Source organism: Palaemon carinicauda, chromosome 9 (genome assembly GCF_036898095.1).
Source record: "Palaemon carinicauda isolate YSFRI2023 chromosome 9, ASM3689809v2, whole genome shotgun sequence".
Lineage (NCBI taxonomy): Eukaryota > Metazoa > Arthropoda > Malacostraca > Decapoda > Palaemonidae > Palaemon > Palaemon carinicauda.
The window spans coordinates 75877922-75898318 of NC_090733.1; the positions used below are offsets into that span (position 1 = coordinate 75877922).

General features: G+C 40.2%; 1 protein-coding gene across 1 annotated transcript in view; it reads right to left on the reverse strand.

Annotated features, from left to right (window-relative positions):
• LOC137647002 (alpha-1-inhibitor 3-like) overlaps window positions 1-16958 on the reverse strand; it is a 126509-nt gene extending 109551 nt beyond the window's left edge. The window contains exons 1-2 of the mRNA XM_068380109.1: window positions 16813-16958; window positions 14705-14889 (exon numbers count right to left, since the gene is read on the reverse strand). Coding sequence (XP_068236210.1) covers window positions 14705-14889; window positions 16813-16937 — 310 coding nt within the window. The 5' untranslated portion in view covers window positions 16938-16958. The remainder of the gene's footprint in view (window positions 1-14704; window positions 14890-16812) is intronic.
• Between the last annotated feature and the right edge of the window lie 3439 nt (window positions 16959-20397).

Below are 20397 nucleotides of genomic sequence, written 5' to 3' on the forward strand. Positions count from 1 at the left end.
GTAGTACACACTACATTAGCAGAAACTGCTGTACAGTGCTTGTGATAACACTAAAAGTTCTTCATCATTCTTAATGTTATCTTGTACAGCCTTTTGTTGAGAACGTACAATACATAGAAAGTAAGTTCTTTCTGTATTCTTTCTATTCCGTATATTAAAACTTTATCTCAAGGTGTGAACTACACCTTAAATTTCCGTTTAGGAAATTACATAAGGTATTCTAGAATAGAATTAACCTTAGTTTTAATATCTCGGGAGGTTTCAGCAATTGACTGGACAGGAAATACAAGTATATGTCTTTCCTTCTTTCTTTTATAGCTTTTCTATATAAGCTAAATGTCTCAATATAAGTGAAAGCCTTCACTTGATACTCATGGATTTTTCTTCTCTTTACAGGAGGACCATCCGAAGTGCGGGAGTGTGTTCTGTAATGTCCGCAGTAAGAACTCCTGTGGACATCAATATTGCAGGAGGCACGCAGCATGCGCAGCCTCCAGAGGTGATCTTCGCTATTGGGACCCTCAGGTTTGTACAGTTTGTTCTAACCTGATTACCGAGGCTTTTGACGACCCTAAGTCAACGGAGTCAAGGGATGCTGCCAGGGAAACGTTACGATCCTGGGTGAGGGGTTTTCAGAAAAACACCTCAGGTCCCTACCTTCCAAATGAGAAGATGAGGGCCTACCTTTTCCCTAAAGCATCGGCTGATGCAATTATCCCCTAGCCTCAGGTGGAGATACCAACTGCCCAGAATCCGGTAGATTCTGAAGTCTCAGCTGCCCTTCAAGACATCCAATTGGACGATAGGATGTCGGAGGTGTCGGATTCTACTGAGAAGGACCTTCTAGGAGAAGGTCAGGAGGAGGAGCTGTTCCAGGCTCCTCAAGTAGAAGAGGAAGAAATCGACGAAGTGTCGGTTACATTGGTTCCGGACCCAGAACCTATTCCGTCTACATCGTCTGCTATCCCAGATGAACTGGGAAGGACTCTTTCTTCCAGTGTTGAGATGATCCAACAAATTCAAAGAAAGAATGATGAGAAGGAAGCTGCAATGAAACTGGAGATACGTAGACTTGCAGCATCATGTGGGCCCCAGAAGCGGCTCAGCGTGAAGGATCTTCCTTTGTGCTCAGATACTAATCCTTGGAGGTATACTGAACACATGCCAATGACAACCGGGAAGATCGTGATCTCAGAAAAGTTGGGAGCAATTCCCCTGGAAGAAGTGGAATATTGGCCCAACAAAGATTCTTATCCGGACTGCTATGTCCGTCTTAGGAAGGAGCCAGCCTCAAAGGAGGAGACGGAGCCGAAGGAGGTCATAGTTTGTGACCATAGTAAAGCTCAGACGTTACTAGCGAGCTCGATGAAAGAGAGGGGCTTCACTAACTCAAAGGTGCCTGCCTTGAGTAAGAAGCTTCCCTCCTTTGTGGCCCCTCCTACCAGAGCCTTTCCCTTCTTGGAAAAGGGATATAAGGCAGCCTTAAAGGCGGTGGAGGCAGGGAAACCATACCCCTCCTTGGAAGAGTGCAAGCCGTTATCTCTGACCTTGCCCTTGGACCAAGAAGACTGGAAGGACGTACACCCCATCTTCTCAGTCGGGAAGCTGGAAGCTGATATTGCTGAACGCCAGTTCGGAGAGGCACTTCCAAAACTGTCGGAGGTTCTCTTGCGTAGAGAGCAAGAGACAAAGGAAAGACTTGCGGCATCGATGTCGTTGCAAACAACACTAGAAACGATGGCAAGTGCCCCCAAGATCCAGGACATGCTCATGGTGGTGGCCAAAACCCATCTGGCCACAGTTACGAAGGATCTCTATAGCTTTATTAAAGCTAGGAGAGCCTGTAGAGAGTTCATGTTCGCCTCGGCTGCGGTGAGGCACGACCCGAGGAAACTGATCTCCTCTCGTACTTGGGGTAAAGACCTCTTTTACAATGAAGTGGTTAAGGAGTAGTAGACAAGGCTGCCACAGAGAATAGGAACCTTCTCAAAAGTGGGGCTTAGATCTCAAGAGAAAGTCTTCTCCAGATGAGGGTCTCCAACCCAAGAGGAAGACAAAAAAGGCCTAGGCCATCCTCTCGGCCGGCTAAACCATACCGACAGCAACAACAACAACTTCCTGTGACCGCGGTGCCTCAGATAGTGGCACAACCTCCAACCACGTACCAGCTGGTACCTCAACAAGTGGCGACACAGTCGCCAGTTCTTAACCCAGCCTTCGAAAGGCAGACTTCCTCCTTTCGTTCGAGAGCTAGAGGAACAGCCAGAGGTTCTTCTAGACGACCTTCAAGAGGAAGGGGATACAGGGGAGGACACGGTCAAGGAGGCAAGGCCTCAGATCCACAACAGCAGAAGTAAGATACTTCCAGTAGGAGGGAGACTACAGCTAATTAGGGATCGCTGGACCTTCGATCCCTGGGCCCACAGCCTAATTAAAAATGGACTAGGTTGGAGCTGGAGCAGTCCTCCACCTCAATTTCCTCAATTCTTCCAACACTCATCCCCCGTTCTGGAAGAATATGTCCGAGAACTCTTAGACAAAAGAGTAATCCGGAAGGTTAAGTCCATAAAATTCCAAGGAAGGCTGTTTTGTGTTCCAAGGAAAGACTCAGAAAAACTCAGAGTTATTCTAGACTTGTCGTCACTCAACAAGTTCATAGTGAACTACAAGTTCAGAATGCTCACGCTTCAGCACATAAGGACCCTACTGCCCAAAAGGGCATATACTGTCTCTATAGACTTGTCTGACACTTATTGGCACGTTCCAATTAATCGTCACCTCTCCTCCTACCTAGGCTTCAAGTTACATAGAAAACTTTACGCCTTCAGAGCCATGCCTTTCGGGCTAAACATAGCCCTAAGGATTTTCACGAAGCTCGCGAACGCAGCCGTCCATCAATTACGCCTAAAGGGGGTCCAAGTAGTAGCCTACTTGGACGACTGGCTGGTGTGGGCAGCATCCAGGACAGAATGCATGCAAGCTTCTAAGATAGTGATCCAGTTCCTGGAACATCTGGGATTCAAGATCAACATCAAAAAGTCTCGTCTTTCTCCAGCTCAAAAATTTCAGTGGTCGGGAATCCACTGGAATTTGGAGTCACATCGGCTTTCCATTCCTAGTAAGAAGAGGAAAGAAATAGCAGGATCTGTCGAGAGGCTATTGAAATCCAAACGGATATCAAGACGCGAACAGGAAAGAGTGCTGGGCTCTCTACAGTTTCCTTCGATAACAGATCTAGTGCTAAGAGCACAGCTTAAGGATGCAACAGGAGTCTGGAGAAAATACGCATCAAACACGCGAAGAGAACCAAGTGATGTAGGCCATATTCCGTTTGGCGGAAAGGAAGAAATGGCACCTGTCAGCAGTTCACATTCAAGGGTTCCGCAATGTGACAGCGGACGCTCTATCTAGGTTTACACCTATAGAGTCAGAATGGTCCCTTGACACAGGATCGTTCTCCTTCATATCGAGTCAAGTCCCAGAGCTGCAGATAGACCTCTTTGCGACGAAAGACAACAAGCAATAGTGGCCCACAAGTGGCCAAATAGCGTGTGGTTCCCTCTGGCATTGGAACCACGACTAAAATTCGTGCCGCTACCAGATCCATCCCTGTCTCAGCAAGTACAGAAGTCGACTGTCTTCGCTCCTTCACAGAAAACACGGAACCTACATCTCATGATTTTGTCTCCTTAACGATGAGAAAAAGATTCGGTGTTTAAAAGTCAGTTTAGACTTTTGGAGGAAACCAGAAGACATTATGAAGCTTCAGGGAAGAGATAGCTATCCTTTGTCAAGGCGAAGAAACCGAGAGAAATCCCGACAGATTCCTATTTATCATTCTTCATTCACCTTCATGAGCAAGGTTTAGCAGCCAACACAATTCTGTTGTTCAAGCCTGCCTTGACAAGTCAGATAACATATGCCTTACAGGTCGACCTTTCTTACGACGTTCTTAATGAACCAGCCCTCCAGCGCTTCCAAAGACCCTTTGCATGGTCATTAGATATGATTCCTCATTGTGTATAAATAATGAACAATGAGGAATGTGCTTAGAAGGTTTTGAATTTAAGTCATATTTCTGTTTGTACTCGCTTTGGGGGCCAGAGTTATGAAATAGTTGCTCTCTCTAGAGATGAAGGCCACGTCCAGTTCTTGGAGGGAGAACTGAATCTATTTCCAGACCCAACATTTCTTTCCAGGAACAAGCTACCCACCATCAGGTGGGGTCCCTAGAGACTCTGCCCTCTGAAGGAAGATGCATCTCTATGTCCAGTGGAGTGCCTAAAGGTCTATCTTCATAGAACTTCAGACTTTATGGGAGGACAGCTGTTCAGAAGAGAAACCCTGGGTTCAAAGTTATCTATAACTATGGGCGAAATTCACCCGTGTTATTCGCAGAACGGATCCAGACAGTACACCCGTTAGTCATGATCCGAGGAAAGTTGCCTCTTCCATAAAATTCCCTTAATTATATGGAGTTTGAACATCCTTGTTGGCACACCGGCTGGTAGTCATCCAAGGGATTCTTTATGTTCTATGCAAAGCAAGTGGAGTAACTTATGAGATCTGTGGTAGCAGCAAGTAGAATTCTTTAACCTTCTGTTTTAAGTCTGTGAGGAACAGTGTAATTAATTTGTGACGATTAATTAAGAGGGTGTGCGTGTAGTCACTGTATGTTACTAAACGCTGAGCGATAGGCCACGAAAGTGTCCTTACGAACTGTTCCATTGACGTCGGTAATCTATAGCATATACGAACACTTGTGCCAAGCGTTTTTTACGCTAGTGTATGTAAACAGTATACAGACTATATCATTATTATTAATAATTCAATTGAAGTGGCAAATCTGTTTCCTAGTAGATGAAACAATATTTTCTGTTGACTGTTTTCCTTTATGCTTTTACGCATATCATCCACATTTTATAAATTTTATAAATGTTGATCTGATATGTACGTTTATTAAATTTTAATAAACTAGTTCATAGTGAACCCTGCGTCTTATTCGCCCACACTCATTTTATTAGAAATGTACTGAGCATTAAGATTAAAATATGGATATTTTTATCATGGTATGTCTTTCGAGACTGTTCCCTGATTCAAGCAAAAGTCCACTCACTCTAACCCTTCCTTGGAAGGGTTGACGTGGTATCATAACGGGTTGGTGGCAAAGAGGCAAAATTTGTTTCTATGCGGATACAACCATTATCCAGTAGTTTATAAGAGTCGTCACATTGGGGAAGGTGTCACAAATTCATTCTGACATTAGTGACTCTTATACAAACTTTGCTTCATATTGTATAGGGCGAGACCACTATACAAGCTTGTCATTTTGTCATCCATAAATTTTCATGTACTCCTCGAGACTTTTTCCAGAGTCTAGTACGTCTCTTCCCTGTAGGGGGCAGGAAGCACTAACATAGTTCATGCTTAGATGAAATGATGTATGACGGTAACATCATAGGTCTCTAAGTCTAGACGGACCAGAAAAATACTCTCTTGAGAGTACGGCACTGATTGAGAATCCACAGATACAGTAATGCTCTGGTAAACTTCCATCAGGACGACATGGCCTGAGCCAAAAAAACGGAAAATCTATTTTTGGGTAAGGTAGCCATGTCGTCCTGATGGACCCGCCCTTCTGTTATTGTAAAAGGTTCTGTTGACCCCTACCTATAATACAGTATCTGTAACACCTTGTATATCACTACAAGGAATAAAGAGGGCGCTACCGCCTTCATCAGATACACACTGGAAACGGAATAGGAGAGATGCCTTATGAGCGGCTCTCTTTTCATTCTCGTTTCAGATTCTTGTCACTATACCCCCTCGAAGCGTTAATACTGTTCGGGGCGAAGATAGCTATGTGACGTGTCAAGAATACGTCCTCTGATATTATGCCATATCCCTGTGAGATTATTTAGGGATATTCGCTCCAGGAGTTAGAATTCTGGATACCTTAAGGTAAAATTCTCTGGGAATATCACTGTAGTCTAATATACCCTAGGAAGCTACCTTTTAGGAACTTCCATCAGGACGACATGGCTACTTCACCCAAAAATAGATTTTTCGCTTCGCTCAAAATCCGTTATTTTGTCTTGTATCTTGTTCACTTCTGGTATGTACAATACTCTATCATTAGTCTTGATAAAGATGATGTTGATCTGATGTACGGTGTAGCATATCAAGGGAATAAGTAGGTCATTTATTCATGTGAATTTGGTCAGTCCTAGTCGTTTTAGAAACAAGTTTTGGTAATATTTTTTTTTATTTCTTTTTGAGTTATGTATATTCGTGTACTGAGAAAATGTGAATAGTGTGTAAATCTTGTTAACAATTGTATTGCCTATTTTTGAAGGTTTCAATTTATTTGATTTTACAAAGTTTATTTACACTTTTCGTTATTCTAGTCTGGATGTTTGACTTATACTTTTTTCAAATCAATAAATGTTTAGTTTGAATGTAATGTCTCTGTCCTTTCCAGACAAATTCTATCAATAATAATATTGAGGAAAGATTTGTTAGTTTGGCCTGGCTGCTACAACGACCAGAAAAACAACAACATAAATTGGCATATATTGGAGGCCAATTTGGATTCACGCTCATTAGTGTGGTAAATAGGGTAAGAATTTGGTCCTATCTATATTTTGCACTATATACATTATATCGTGCAATATACAGCAAAATGAATCAGTATGTGATCTTTCATCACTGAAAGCTTGTGTTGTTACCTCCGCCAAGGTTATAAAATCGAGTCAGTTTATTTGTTTATTTGTGTGCCTCTCTGTCTGTGGACAAGATTAAGTCAAAACTACTCGACGGATTTATACGAAATTTTCACCGCTGATAGATCTTAGGTCATGGACGACTCCATTAACTTTAGGAGATGATCCGAACTCTAGATCCAGATTAAAAAATTTCACAATTTTGGACGTAATCTGGATCGGAATCGGGAGTCTTGATCAGATGCAAATCGAATGTCTTTCTTTTTGTGTCAACGTCACCTATTTTTTTTTTCTGTGCAAACTTGCAATTTTAGTTGTTTATTTCAGGTCCCATATCAGCATTTTTTTTTCTAATTTTAGACCTGATGGTGGGATAGATGACGTCTTGAAAGCTCTCAGTGATCTAAATAAATGTAGTTTATAATGCTGAAATTTCTGTCTTCGTTCGCCTCCTTTCTACATTTGAAGCTTTCTAGAAGTGAAAATGCTTTTTATTGCATATACACATAGACACATATATATATTACACACACACACACATACACAACAAATGAAGCCGTTTTTGGTCCATTGCAGGACAAAGGCCGTAGACATGTCCTTTTTCATGTCTGGGGCTTGGCCAGTTTTCAAATATAGTAGCTTATATGAAAATGTGTTTGTTTATACGTAAATATGTATATACAAATAACCCTGAAAAAAAGCTTGCTTATAAGTAGCATCATTTGTTTGCATACACACATCAATTTCTACACATTTTGCCAATCATTCCTTTCGCCACTTTCAAAAGTTCTGTGAAGCTTGACGTTATATACACTTAATTTTCGTCTTGTTCACCGTATGACAAGCACAACCTTAAGACATTATTGTCTTTTTTTACAGTAACTTTATTCCTTAAAACACTTATATTTCTCGCCCTCTCAAACCCTCTTATCCATGAAACTTTAGCCTCTCTTTTTCATTCCATACAAGAATAGTAAAAATGATTATAAATTATTAGAAACGAGATATATGTCTACTTTATGTTCTGAAGCCTTCAAGCATATGGACCCAAGACTATACACGAAGCTCCCACTAGACATCCGAAAGAATGAACATATTAAGACTCAAGAGGAAACCGAAGACTTTTTTGCTTTTTAAGTACTTCAATAATGTGAATTTCAAGATAAACAAGAAATATGCTATGTGGTACACTAAATACCCAAGAATGTATACGATGAACTGACCTTGTAGGTCCTTTAGGGCACAGGGTTTCCCTGTGTTATAGGGCCAGGAAAACAACACTTGAAGCAAAGTAAAATAACATCACCTGTTCCGTCATGACGCAGACTTGAACCTTTATTTCATCTGTCTGTTATCTGATATAATTATTCTCAAATAACTTAATAACAACTCGTTTTAATCATCCATCATCTATTCTTAATCGTTTCTTATTCCTCGTATCTTCAGAGACATTTCAGCTTACAATCACTAGTCTCAGCATGTCTACTTTAGTTCTTTCACTAACACCTGACAGGAAACAGGAATAATCTCAACTCCATTCACGAGATCTTTTTCTCTCTGACAAACTTGTATCTACATTTTTCACGTTTATTATCAAGACCTGAAATGACAAAATAGTATAATAAAGCAGCTGTATAACACGATGTCTATCCCAAAGATTAAACAAGGTAACATCAATATACGTTACAGCGATAAAGTATATATAATACCTGAGAAAATATATTAATAAATAAGGATAACAGTCATTGCTGCTCTATCTTATTTCGCTTCCTCTTGATTTCTTTTTAAGTTTTCATAGTTTATATGTGAAGGATCTAATTTAATGTTGTTATTATTCTTGAAATGTTTTACTTTGATTGTTTATTCTTCTCTTGTAGTTTGTTTATTTCCTTGTTTCCTTTCCTTACTGGGCTATTATTCCCTGCTGGAGCCTTTTTGCATGGCATCTTGCTTTTCCAACTAGGGTTGTAGTCTAGCTTGTAATAATAATAATGATAATAATAATAATAATAATAATAATAATAATAATAATAATAATAATGTCATGACTGGTTCTTGCATTGTTTGCCATAATCCATTATTGTTATTATGATTACGATGATATCACTCGATGAGGATAAAGTAAGACATATAATAATGTTGGCATTGCGAAGGTGATTTGTGTGACTGACTGCACCAGAGAAGGTTCTGAAGGCGTCCGTGGATGAATATTAGGTGACAATATTCATCCACGAATGCCCTCTGAATCTTTTCTGATTCCTTTATCATTTGAATATATTACACACGATTATTCCTGTCTATCACCAGGAAAGTCACACAATTCGCCTTTGCAATCCCAACACTATTATTTGTCTTATTTCTTCCTCATATATATATATATATATATATATATATATATATATATATATATATATATATATATATATATATATATATATATATATATATATATATATTATTGTAATAATAATAATAATAATAATAATAATAATAACAATAATAATAATGGATTATAACAAAGAATGCTAGAATCAGTCAGTACAGAGTATCACTATATTATTGTTATTATCATCAAATAATATTTCTCTCAGGCATTGCAAACCTTATTGCTATACTGTACAGTATATTGTTGTTATTTTGTTCATTAATCTTTGGAATGAAGATCGGGATATACACTTTTTTTTTTTTTCTGGAAATGCGAAATTTTAATGATGTGCTTTACATTGAGACTAAACTAGTATCGCGTAGGCTATGGCACTACTCAAGACTAAAGAACAATGGCTTGATTTTGGAGTATCCTCCGAGAAGAGCTGCTTACCACAGCTAAGGTCTCTTGTACCCTTACCAAGAGGAAAGTGATTACTGAACCATTATAGTGAAGAAGAATTGTTGGGTAATCTGAGTGTTGTCAGATGTATGAGGACAGAGTGGAACGCGAGAAGAATAAGCCATACTATTCAGTATTTGTGGAGGCAAAGGAAAAATGCACCGTAACCAGAGAGAGGGAGACAATGTAGTACTGTCTGGCCAGTAAAAGGACCCAATACCTCTCGAGCTGTAGTATCTCAACAGGTGGCTGGTGTCTTGGCTAACCTAATAGAAACTATGGAGCTTGAGCAGGTCTCGAACCCCCTTCCAGAAGATTGTACCAACCGTGTGTCACACAATTGTACATAATTCCTTTTGCATATATTATGCTTGTATCTTCGCTCTTCCCTCGCACTAAACGAACATGAAAATTCATGTCTGCTGTTTTCCTCTGTAACATTGTCTGTCTTGTTAACTTGTTATGTCCTGTTGCCTTGAGGTTTTGTATATAAAGGAGAGTGTTCTATAATAATATAACTCAGTTGATTGCATCCTGCCTTTGAGTTCACAACCCTCTATCGGCCCGTCCCATTGGTGACCCCGGAAGTCGACTCGCTCCCACCGCCTTCCACCTCCACCCCCTCGCCCCTTCATCGTTGTACTATGGCGGACTCTACGGCAGTTGGTGCTGCGGCCGCTCCATTCAAACTTTCATCGTTTTCCAGCGGAGAGGCGCTTGCTTGGTTTCAGCGCGCAGAAGTCCAGTTTCGTATCAGGGGCGTGACTCGCTCAACCACCAAAGCGGATTATGTTCTCGCGGCGATACCCGAGGACACCTTCCCAGAAATATCCGACTGGCTTTGTGAACAAGGAGATACCCCAATAGCGTATGACGCCCTCAAAACATACCTTCTGCAGCAGTACTCGCCGTCGCCAGCCGCCCGTATAGCAAAGCTTTTTCAGCTCTCGCAACAACCGTTGAGGGACCAAAGGGCTTCGCTTGCCCTCAGGGAAATGACCAGTATCGCTCGCCTTCAACCTGCCGCAGACGGCTCTCCTCGTGAGGTGAACCTACTTCGTGCCCTTTGGATACGCCGTTTACCCGAACCTGTACGCGCTGCCATACCCGATGTCGATAGTTTACCCATAAAGGACTTGATGACCAAAGCCGACGCCCTTATGGACAGCCACTTCAAGACCTCCATCAACGCCTCCACCCCTAACGATGAGGATGCCTATTCAACGTCAACCGAAGCTGACATGAATGCCGTAGGACATACACGCCTACCCCGTGACGTGCCGAAGCGGCGACAAAGCCGCCCACCACCCACCAATCGCTCGCGCCCCAACAAACGACTTCTACAGCCACTTACTACCTCCCATCCGCCGCAGTTTTGCTACTACCACTTCAGATTCGGGGTAACCGCGAAGAAATGTGCCAAGGATTGTCAGTGGCCAAAAAACGTATAAGTAGGCCATCGCTCGTGGCGGTGGCCTCCCGTGTTACTAATCTTTTCTTTTTACTGGATGCAGGAACGGGCGTGCGATTTTTGGTAGACACGGGTGCTTGTAGTTCTCTTTTGCCAAGGAAACTCTTCAAGGCACGACGTAGTCTGTCTACATCTGCCGACGTCCGCTTGGTAGCTGCCAACGGATCTGCGATACCCACCTACGGTTACGAGAACCTCACATTATCGTTCGGAAACGGTAAATTCAATTGGAAGTTTCTCGTTGCTGATGTCACAATGCCAATACTCGGTGCGGATTTCCTCTCTCATTTCCACCTTCTGGTCGATGTCGCCCACCGACGATTGGTCAACGCAGACTCGTACTTGTCGACACCTCTTCAACCCGCCCCCTCTAACCTCGCTCTCCACATCAGCGCACCCACGGATGCCTACGCCCACCTCCTCACGTCGTACCCGGAAGTTTTACGTCCAGAACTTCGCCAAACGCCCACGGTTCCTGCCAAGCACGGTATTTATCACCATATCAAGACGACGGGACCCCCAGTCTTCGCAAAATTCAGACGTCTGGCACCGGAACGATTGGCAGCCGCCAAACAGACGTTCGCCGAAATGGAGGAAATGGGCCTTTGCCAAAAGGCCTTCAGCCCATGGTCTTCACCTTTACACATTGTTCTGAAGAAAGACGGCTCCCTCCGTCCGTGCGGGGATTACAGGCGCCTGAACATGCAAACAGAACCGGATCACTACCCCCTCCCAAACATTGCCGACGTGACCTCCTACCTGCACAAAGCGAAGGTTTTCTCTACGCTCGACCTCCTAAAGGGGTATTATCAGGTGCCTATGAACCCAGAAGACATCCCCAAGACCGCCATCACCACTCAATTACTCCTGTTTTGGCCTTCGTAATGCTGGGGCAACGTTTCAACTTCTCATGGATGGCATCTTAGGGGACCTCCCTTTCTGTGTATGTTATGTGGACGACATACTTGTGTTCTCCTCCTCAAAAGAGGAACACCTCCGTCACCTACGCATCATGCTCGACCGCCTGCAACAAAACGGCCTCGTAGTCTGGTACGACAAGTGTACCTTTGGCGCCAACGAAGTGTCGTTCTTAGGGCACCGTATCACTCCTGAAGGAATCCATCCCCTCCCTGAGAAGGTAGCAGCCGTTCAGAACTTCCCCGCGCCCTCGACCGTCAAAGCTCTGCAGGAATTCTTGGGCATGATCAACTATTATCACCGTTTTCTGCCAGCCATTGCCGCCACTCTTGCTCCCCTCTACGCCTCCCTCAAGGGCAGGCCAAAGGACCTGAAGTGGGGTCCCCTTCAAGAAGCAGTCTTCTGCAATGCAAAGAAGGCCCTATCAACTGCTGCGGCTCTCACTTTTCCTATCCCACACGCCCCTCTCCTTCTCTCCACCGATGCCAGCGACGTCACTATTGGTGCAGAACTCGAGCAGGTGGTCAAAGGCTCGCCCCGCCCATTGGCCTTCTTCAGCAGAAAACTGTCCAAGGCAGAATCGGGTTATTCTACCTTCGATCGAGAATTGCTGGCGGTGCACTTGGCTGTCCGTCACTTTCGCCATTTCTTAGAAGGTACGCCCTTCGTCATTCGCACAGACCACATGCCTCTGGTGCACGCCTTCACTCGACAGTTTGACGCCTGGTCCGCCCGTCAACGCCGACATATCTACACCGTGGCTGAATACAATTGCACCCTCCAATACGTCCCTGGGAAAATGAATCCCGTTGCCGATGCCGTGTCAAGAAACACGTTGGCTGCCGTTCAACTGGGATTGGATTACAACGCCCTGGCTGAAGCCCAACGACAGGATCCAGAGTATCAAGCTTGTAGGACATCCTGCACGTCCCTCCGTTGGGAAGACTTTCCCCTCGAAGACTCCAACACCACCCTCCTCTATGACGTCAGTACTGGTAGACCGCGACCTTGGATTCTTGCTCCCATGCGCCGACAGGTGTTTGATTTCATTCACGGCCTTTCACATCCCTCGTGCCATTCTACTGCACAGCTGCTGAAGGCGAAGTTCATTTGGCACGGCATTTCTAAGGATGCTAAGGATTGGGTCCGCGCCTGTACTTCTTGCCAAACTTCCAAAGTATAGTGAGGAAACCGAGCTATTTTCTTTTTAAAACCCCTTCCCCCCTCCTCAACCTATCTTGCTAATTATTACTTTCCCAGAATTTAAATAACCACCTGAGAGAGAGAGAGAGAGAGAGAGAGTATTTATTTAAAGAACATGTTAACACCATGTCTACCTTCTCGCCGATCGTCCGTCTCCTCCTGGCGTAGCGAATCCTACACCTGCGTTGGCCTGTCTCTAAGGTAAAGTGGCAATAAAACACATTTTTTATTTATTATTTCTTTATAATTATCTTTTTTACATGCTTCTTTCATATTATGCAGTTATGTTATTGTTATGTGTAATTATGTGTAGCCATTTATTAAGGATTTATTATGGGTTTTTAGGCTGAGGAACGAATTAAATGAATTACCATGTATTCTTATGGGAAAATTCGTTTCTACATCCGAACATTTTCTACATCCGAAGTTGATTGTGGAACGAATTAAATTCGTATGTAGAGGTACCACTGTATATATATATATATATATATATATATATATATATATATATATATATATATATATATATATATATATATATATATATATATATATATATATATATATATATATATATATATATATATATACAGAGAGAGAGAGAGAGACACCAATATCTGATTATATAAACAACTAGTGGAATTCAGTAGAGCGCTGACCTCTGCCAGGGCAACTTATTTTTCGACCTTTTTGACTGGGTTTTGACGTTTTCCTTGTCCTTGATCTTGACCTTTGACCTTCCAAAATGTAATGATTTCCAGCTCTTTACATAACAGTATAAAATCCGCAATTTTCATAACTTTACGGTTAAAATTGATGACCGGGATTGGACCTTTAGTTTGACCTTGACCTAGGGCTCGATCTTGACCTTTGACCTTAACATGTAGTAATTGGCGGGGATTTTCATACACTCAAATACCAACCTAGTTTGAAGTCTCTGTGACAACGATGTTCAAACTTATGGCTGATTACGTGAATTGGACATTTTGCTTGACCGTGACCTTAACCTTTGACCTTGACCTTCCAATTTCTTTTTTCATTTCCAGCTTTTTACATAACGGTTAATCACATCAAGTTCATTAACTTACGATTAAAATTGCGGCCAAGTAGCTATTCACACACACACACACACAAACAAACATACACAAATAGGGGTTAAACATAACCTTCCGACTTCGTTAGTGGAGGTAATTATCATAAAATTATCACTAAATCAACCTCCCCTTAGAGAGAGAGAGAGAGAGAGAGAGAGAGAGAGAGAGAGAGAGAGAGAGAGAGAGAGAGAGTTTAGTAAATTTTTTGTATCTATACACATAGCAGAGACTGCAATTTTTATCCTTATATGAAAAAGGAACCCCTTTTACGAACAAATCTAGCATATCAAATGTTAATGATAGATTGTTTAATATCCCACTGCTAACATTTCACAACATAACTAATTTTCTATCAGTGAAAGTACAATCAAATTAAAAACGCTTACAAACATCACAGTATTCCGTTAACCCACACTTCGGTGCTCACCACGACCGGCCGGCAAGGACTTTGATATCGATCATAACATACCTGCAGGGACTTTGATATTGTCCTTGATGATAGGTGGATTTATTGCTGTGGTACTGATCCTGCTGTAATCCTCTCCGAAACTGACGTCCACACTACCCTCTGGCGCATCAGGGTCCGTGACAAAGATACAGAACTGGGTCTTGCTTCCCACTGTAACTTCTCGCGGGGTTGTTATCAGGTACCCTCTACAAAGAAAAACAAAAACATAAGCGTAATTAAACTCACTTTACTATATATTTTTATAGATAAGTAATTAAACTTATTCTACTGACATTATTCTTTTATTAATTGGAATTTGTGGGGTAAATTAGTCCTTTCACTTTAACATCTATGATCGAAAGCAAATAAATATAATTACTCCTCAAATATCGAAAGGGAAACCTAAGAGAAGCTATCAGAGAAACAAATACATACATATCCAAGAGAGAGAGAGAGAGAGAGAGAGAGAGAGAGAGAGAGAGAGAGAGAGAGAGAGAGAGATTACTTTTGAAGTAATACTATGTAAAGGATTTCTGCAATGCAATGCAATACTTTTCACACTCCCTTATTATTATTATTATTATTATTATTATTATTATTATTATTATTATTATTATTATTGGTAAACAATCATAATTATGAAGATAAAATAAGCACTGAAAAGAATGTCTTTGATGAAGAGTAAGATACCTACTGTTATCATAATTCCAATACTTTGACTTATGTAACGACAAAGTTGGTGAAAATAATTCCTGCCTTCTGACCTTTTCAAAGTAGAGGACTTATTTCCCCGTCACCAATTTAAATGAAAGACGAACTAAAAGTGATGAGTAACTGTAAATGATGAATATTATTTGGTCAATGTTTGGCACGGTCTTTGATCGTTTTGAATAACAAGAGTCGGTAGAGGGAAGTAGGAACATCTGTGATTGGATGAACTGGAGAAGATCATCGGAAATATTATGTAATAAGAGGATTAGTGCAAAGGTTAAAGGACGGCTCTTTAAAAGGAGTAGTCAGACCTGCTTTGGTATACGGAGCTGAAACCTAGCCAATAAAGAAGACTCAAGAAAAGAAGTTAGGGATGGCAGAAATGAAGATGTTAAGATGGATCGTGGATGTGTGGAGTCGAGAGAAGAGACAAGATCAGAAATCATTTTATCAGAGGGACAAAGTAGAATTGTCGAAAACAATTCAGTAAAGAAGGCTGCATTGATCTGGGCATATCATGCAAGAGAAGACCATGTGTGCCGATGGGTCATGGACGTGAGGCGGATGATACAAAGAGGAGGGGAAGGCAAAAGTTCAGATGGAAAGATAAAGTAGCAAATGACATTCGGGGAAAAGGATTAAGAAAACAGAATGTCCAGGGTAGAGGAGAATGGATAATGCTTATACGAAACAGCGACCCCATATAGAGATGGGTAAACGGTGCGCACAAAGACAGCCTTAAATTTCAATTCTGCAGATGCGCCGAGTGAGAATTAAAATGTATACGTTATTAAAGTAGATTAAGGGAACAAATGACACTGACGCTAATCTGCTATTAACTATTAGCCATTTATGACCGTCTTCATGATACACTTTATACCTTTTCTTCTTCTCTGCTATTAGTTTACTTAGTGCAATAACAATGGACTTACAGTATCGCAATGCAAAGTACTTCAAAAAAAAAAAAAAAAAAAAAAAAGAAATACGTCGCAACAGAAGCCAGTTCTGTTTATCTTTATGGCTAGCAGGGTTTAACTTCTATATTTACTGCAGAATAGTTTCAATATCAATTAAATACAGGACAGTATATCAAAGCACAACGCATTGTAAAATCAAAATAATTGGTCCAAACTTTCCATGGAATAACACTTTCCTCGCGTCAATTTTCATTTCGCTAAAGGAATTGCTTGAAACAGGTTAAGAGAATTGAACAGTTGAGAGAGTTGTTTGAGAATAGGCCTAAAGTCAAATGGAATTAATTCTCATAATCCATTACTTCGGTTTTACCAGAAGTCTGGGCTTTTACTTTGGAAACAAAGAAGCTCAGTAGGCACTTTTCGAATGGCTTAAATTCTCTCTCTTATTATTCTGATATATGAAATGTAAATGCAAGATAAACAACCTGTTAGATATCTTACCCATAAGTTGCCTGTAAACACAAACAACATATAATCGAGAGTAGGAACGCCGAGTGTTGCCAAGCCATGGCAACAGACACAAGAGAGCAGAGCGATAACCGAGAGGTCGTGCCCAGTACTGTCATGAATACACAGGTCAGACTCGGTGTAGGAGAGCATTAGGGTAGCGTAGCCCCTCCTAGCCGGATAGCGCCTACCAATTAAAGAAGAAGTATTTCCAGTTCTGTCTGAAGATCCCGAGGCAATAACAGCATGGAGGAGTGGTCGAAGCCTCCCCACACCAAATACATTTGCAAACAAAGAAAATGCGGGGCCCAGTGAGAGAATTACCTGATATATATATATATATATATATATATATATATATATATATATATATATATATATATATATATATATATATATATATATATATATATATATATATATATAAAAAAAATCCTAACAATGTTCATTCCTTATGATCCATGAGCAGAGTCACCCTAAAAGAAAGAACAAAAAACAAAAAGTATCAGGTTAGTGTTGAGGTCAAGCTCGGAAACCAGTTTATTTGACTGCTCTGTTACACATTGTCATCTATATATTTCTTTAAAGAATGGGCATTCTAAGGATAAACAAGCAAACAATCACTTTTCTTTGATCTTGATCTTGTATCATAGTCTTTATGACCAGGAACTGTGGAGATTTTGAGTGGTTAAGAATAGATTTCGTTTCTTAAGTTTTTCTTCTTCTTCGTCCGTGTTCCGTTCGGAACGCCGGCTCTAGTCTATGCTGTATTCTCAAAGGGTTTAATGTGTCCACATTTTATACTTTTCCTTTCACTCAAAGACATGTCTGTATGGGTAGCCGTCATTTCTACGTATGAATATATATATATATATATATATATATATATATATATATATATATATATATATATATATATATATATGTGTGTGTGTGTGTGTGTGTGTGTGTGTGAATATATGTATATATATACATATATATATATATATATATATATATATATATATATATATATATATATATATATATATATATATATATATATATATATATATATATATATATATATATATATGTGTGTGTGTGTGTGTGTGTGTGTGTGAATATATATATATATATATATACATATATATATATATATATATATATATATATATATATATATATATATATATATATATATATATATATATATATATATATATATATATATATCACAAGCCAAGCCACGACCCTAATTGGAACTGCAAGATACTATAAGCCCAAGGGCTCCAACAGGGAAAATATCCCAGTGACGAAAGGAAATAAGGAAATATAAAACTATAAGAGAAGTAATATTCAATTAATATTAAATATACTTAGAACAGTAACAACTTTAAATCAGATCTTTCTTATATAAACATAAAAACTTTAAAAAAAAAACAAGAGAGAGAGAAATAATACAGAACAGCGTGCCCAAGTGTACCCTCAAGCAAGAGAACTCTAACCCAAGACAGTGGAAGGCCATGGTACAGAGGCTATGGCACTACAAAACACTAGAGAGCAATGGTTTGATTTTGGAGTGTCCTCCTAGAAGAACTGCTTATTATAACTAAAGAGTCTATTCTACCCTTATGAAGAGGGAAGTGGCCACTGAACAATTACATTGCAGTAGTTAACCCATTGAGAGAGGAATAATTTTTTGTTAATCTCAGTGTTGTCAGGTGTATGAGGACAGAGGAGAATATATACAGAATATCATCATCATAATCATCATCTCTTCCTACGCCTATTGTCGCAAAGGGCCTCGGCTAGATTTCGCCGGTCGTCTCTATCTCGAATCTTTAATTCAATACTTCTCCATTCATCATCTCCCACTTTGCACTTCATAGTCCTCGGGCATGTTGGCCTGGGTCGTCCATCTCTTCTAGTGCCTTGTGGAGCACAACTGAACGTTTGGTGAAGTAATCTCTCTTGGGGAGAGCGAAGAACATGCCCAAACCATCTCCATCTACCCCTCATCATGATCTCATCCACATATGGCACTCGAGTAATCTCTCTTACAGTCTCATTTCTAATACTGTCCTGCCATTTAACTCCCAATATCCTTCTGAGGGCTTTGTTCTCAAATCTACTAAATCTATTGGAGATTGTTTCATTGTCATACCATGACTCATGCCTATAGAGTAACACCGATCTCACTAAACTGGTATATAGTCTGATTTTTATATGTAATTTCAGGCGATTTGATTTCCAAATTTTATTTAACGTAGCCATTGTCTGATTTGTTTTTTTCAATCTTTCACTAAACTCTAAGTCTAAAGACCCAGTATAGAAGATCTTAGTTCCTAAATATTTGAATGATTGTACCTCATTAATCCTTTCTCCTTCCTGTGATATTTTATCTTTCATTACATACTCCGTTCTCATCATCTCTGTCTTTCTTCTATTTATCTTTAGCCCAACCTCGTGATATTTCATGCATTCTGGTAGGCAAGCATTGCAAATCCTGTGATGTTCTGCTAACAAGGGCAGCATCATTAGCTTAATCTAGGTCTGCTAAATTCCTATCACCAATCTAATCCAATTCTTCTCCATTCTCCACCATTTACAACTGTTCTACTCATTACAAAATCCACGAGAAGGATAAACAACATAGGTGACAACACATTCCCTTGGAGTACTCCTCTGTTCACTGGAAATTCATTTGATAAGACTCCATTAACATTATCTTTGAAATTACTATGCTCATGAACAGACTTAATCAAATTTACATAAGAGGAATTCCATAATAATGCAGAACTCTCCACAAAATTGGTCAATGTATGATATCAAACGTTTTTCATAGTCCAAAAAGGCCATCAGAAGTGGATTTCTATATTCTACGCATTGCTGTACAATATGTCTCAAAATGAAAATTTGGTTAGTGCAACTTTTACCCTTTGTAAATCCTGCTTGCTCATCTGTCAACTTTTCATCAATCTTTCTCTCCAGTCGCTTTATAATAAGCATACTATAGATTTTCATAACGACTGACGTAAGTATGATGCCTCTGTAATTGTTGCAATCAGTCCGGTCTCCCTTTTCACCATTTTCACCAACACTCCTAACTCCCATTCATTAGGTTTTGCCTCTTCATGCCACATTCTACAAAACAATCTTGAAAGTAGTCTGGGAGTCACTTCATTTTCGGTCAGTATCATCTTGGCGGTTATTCCACCATATCCTGGGGCTTTCCACCTCTTTAATGTTTTGAGGATTGCTTCGACTTTAAACACACTGAATTCATTCATGGGTACATCAATGTCTTCCTCAGCTTCAGGTATATCAATCAAATTATTTCCTTCATATCTCTTATTCGTTATTTCACTAAAGTGTTCCATCCAACGTTGTCTTTCTTCATCTTCTGTTATTATAATAGATCCATCTCTCTTTTTGATGGGTATATGCTTCTTCTTCTTGGCCCCCGTCGAGATTTTATTAATAATTCTATGAGCAATTCTTACATCATAGCCACTTCCTGAATTCATAACTTTGTCAGCCTCATCTGCTTCACTGTTTAAATATTCTCTCCAATCATTCCTGGCTTTTCTTTTGACC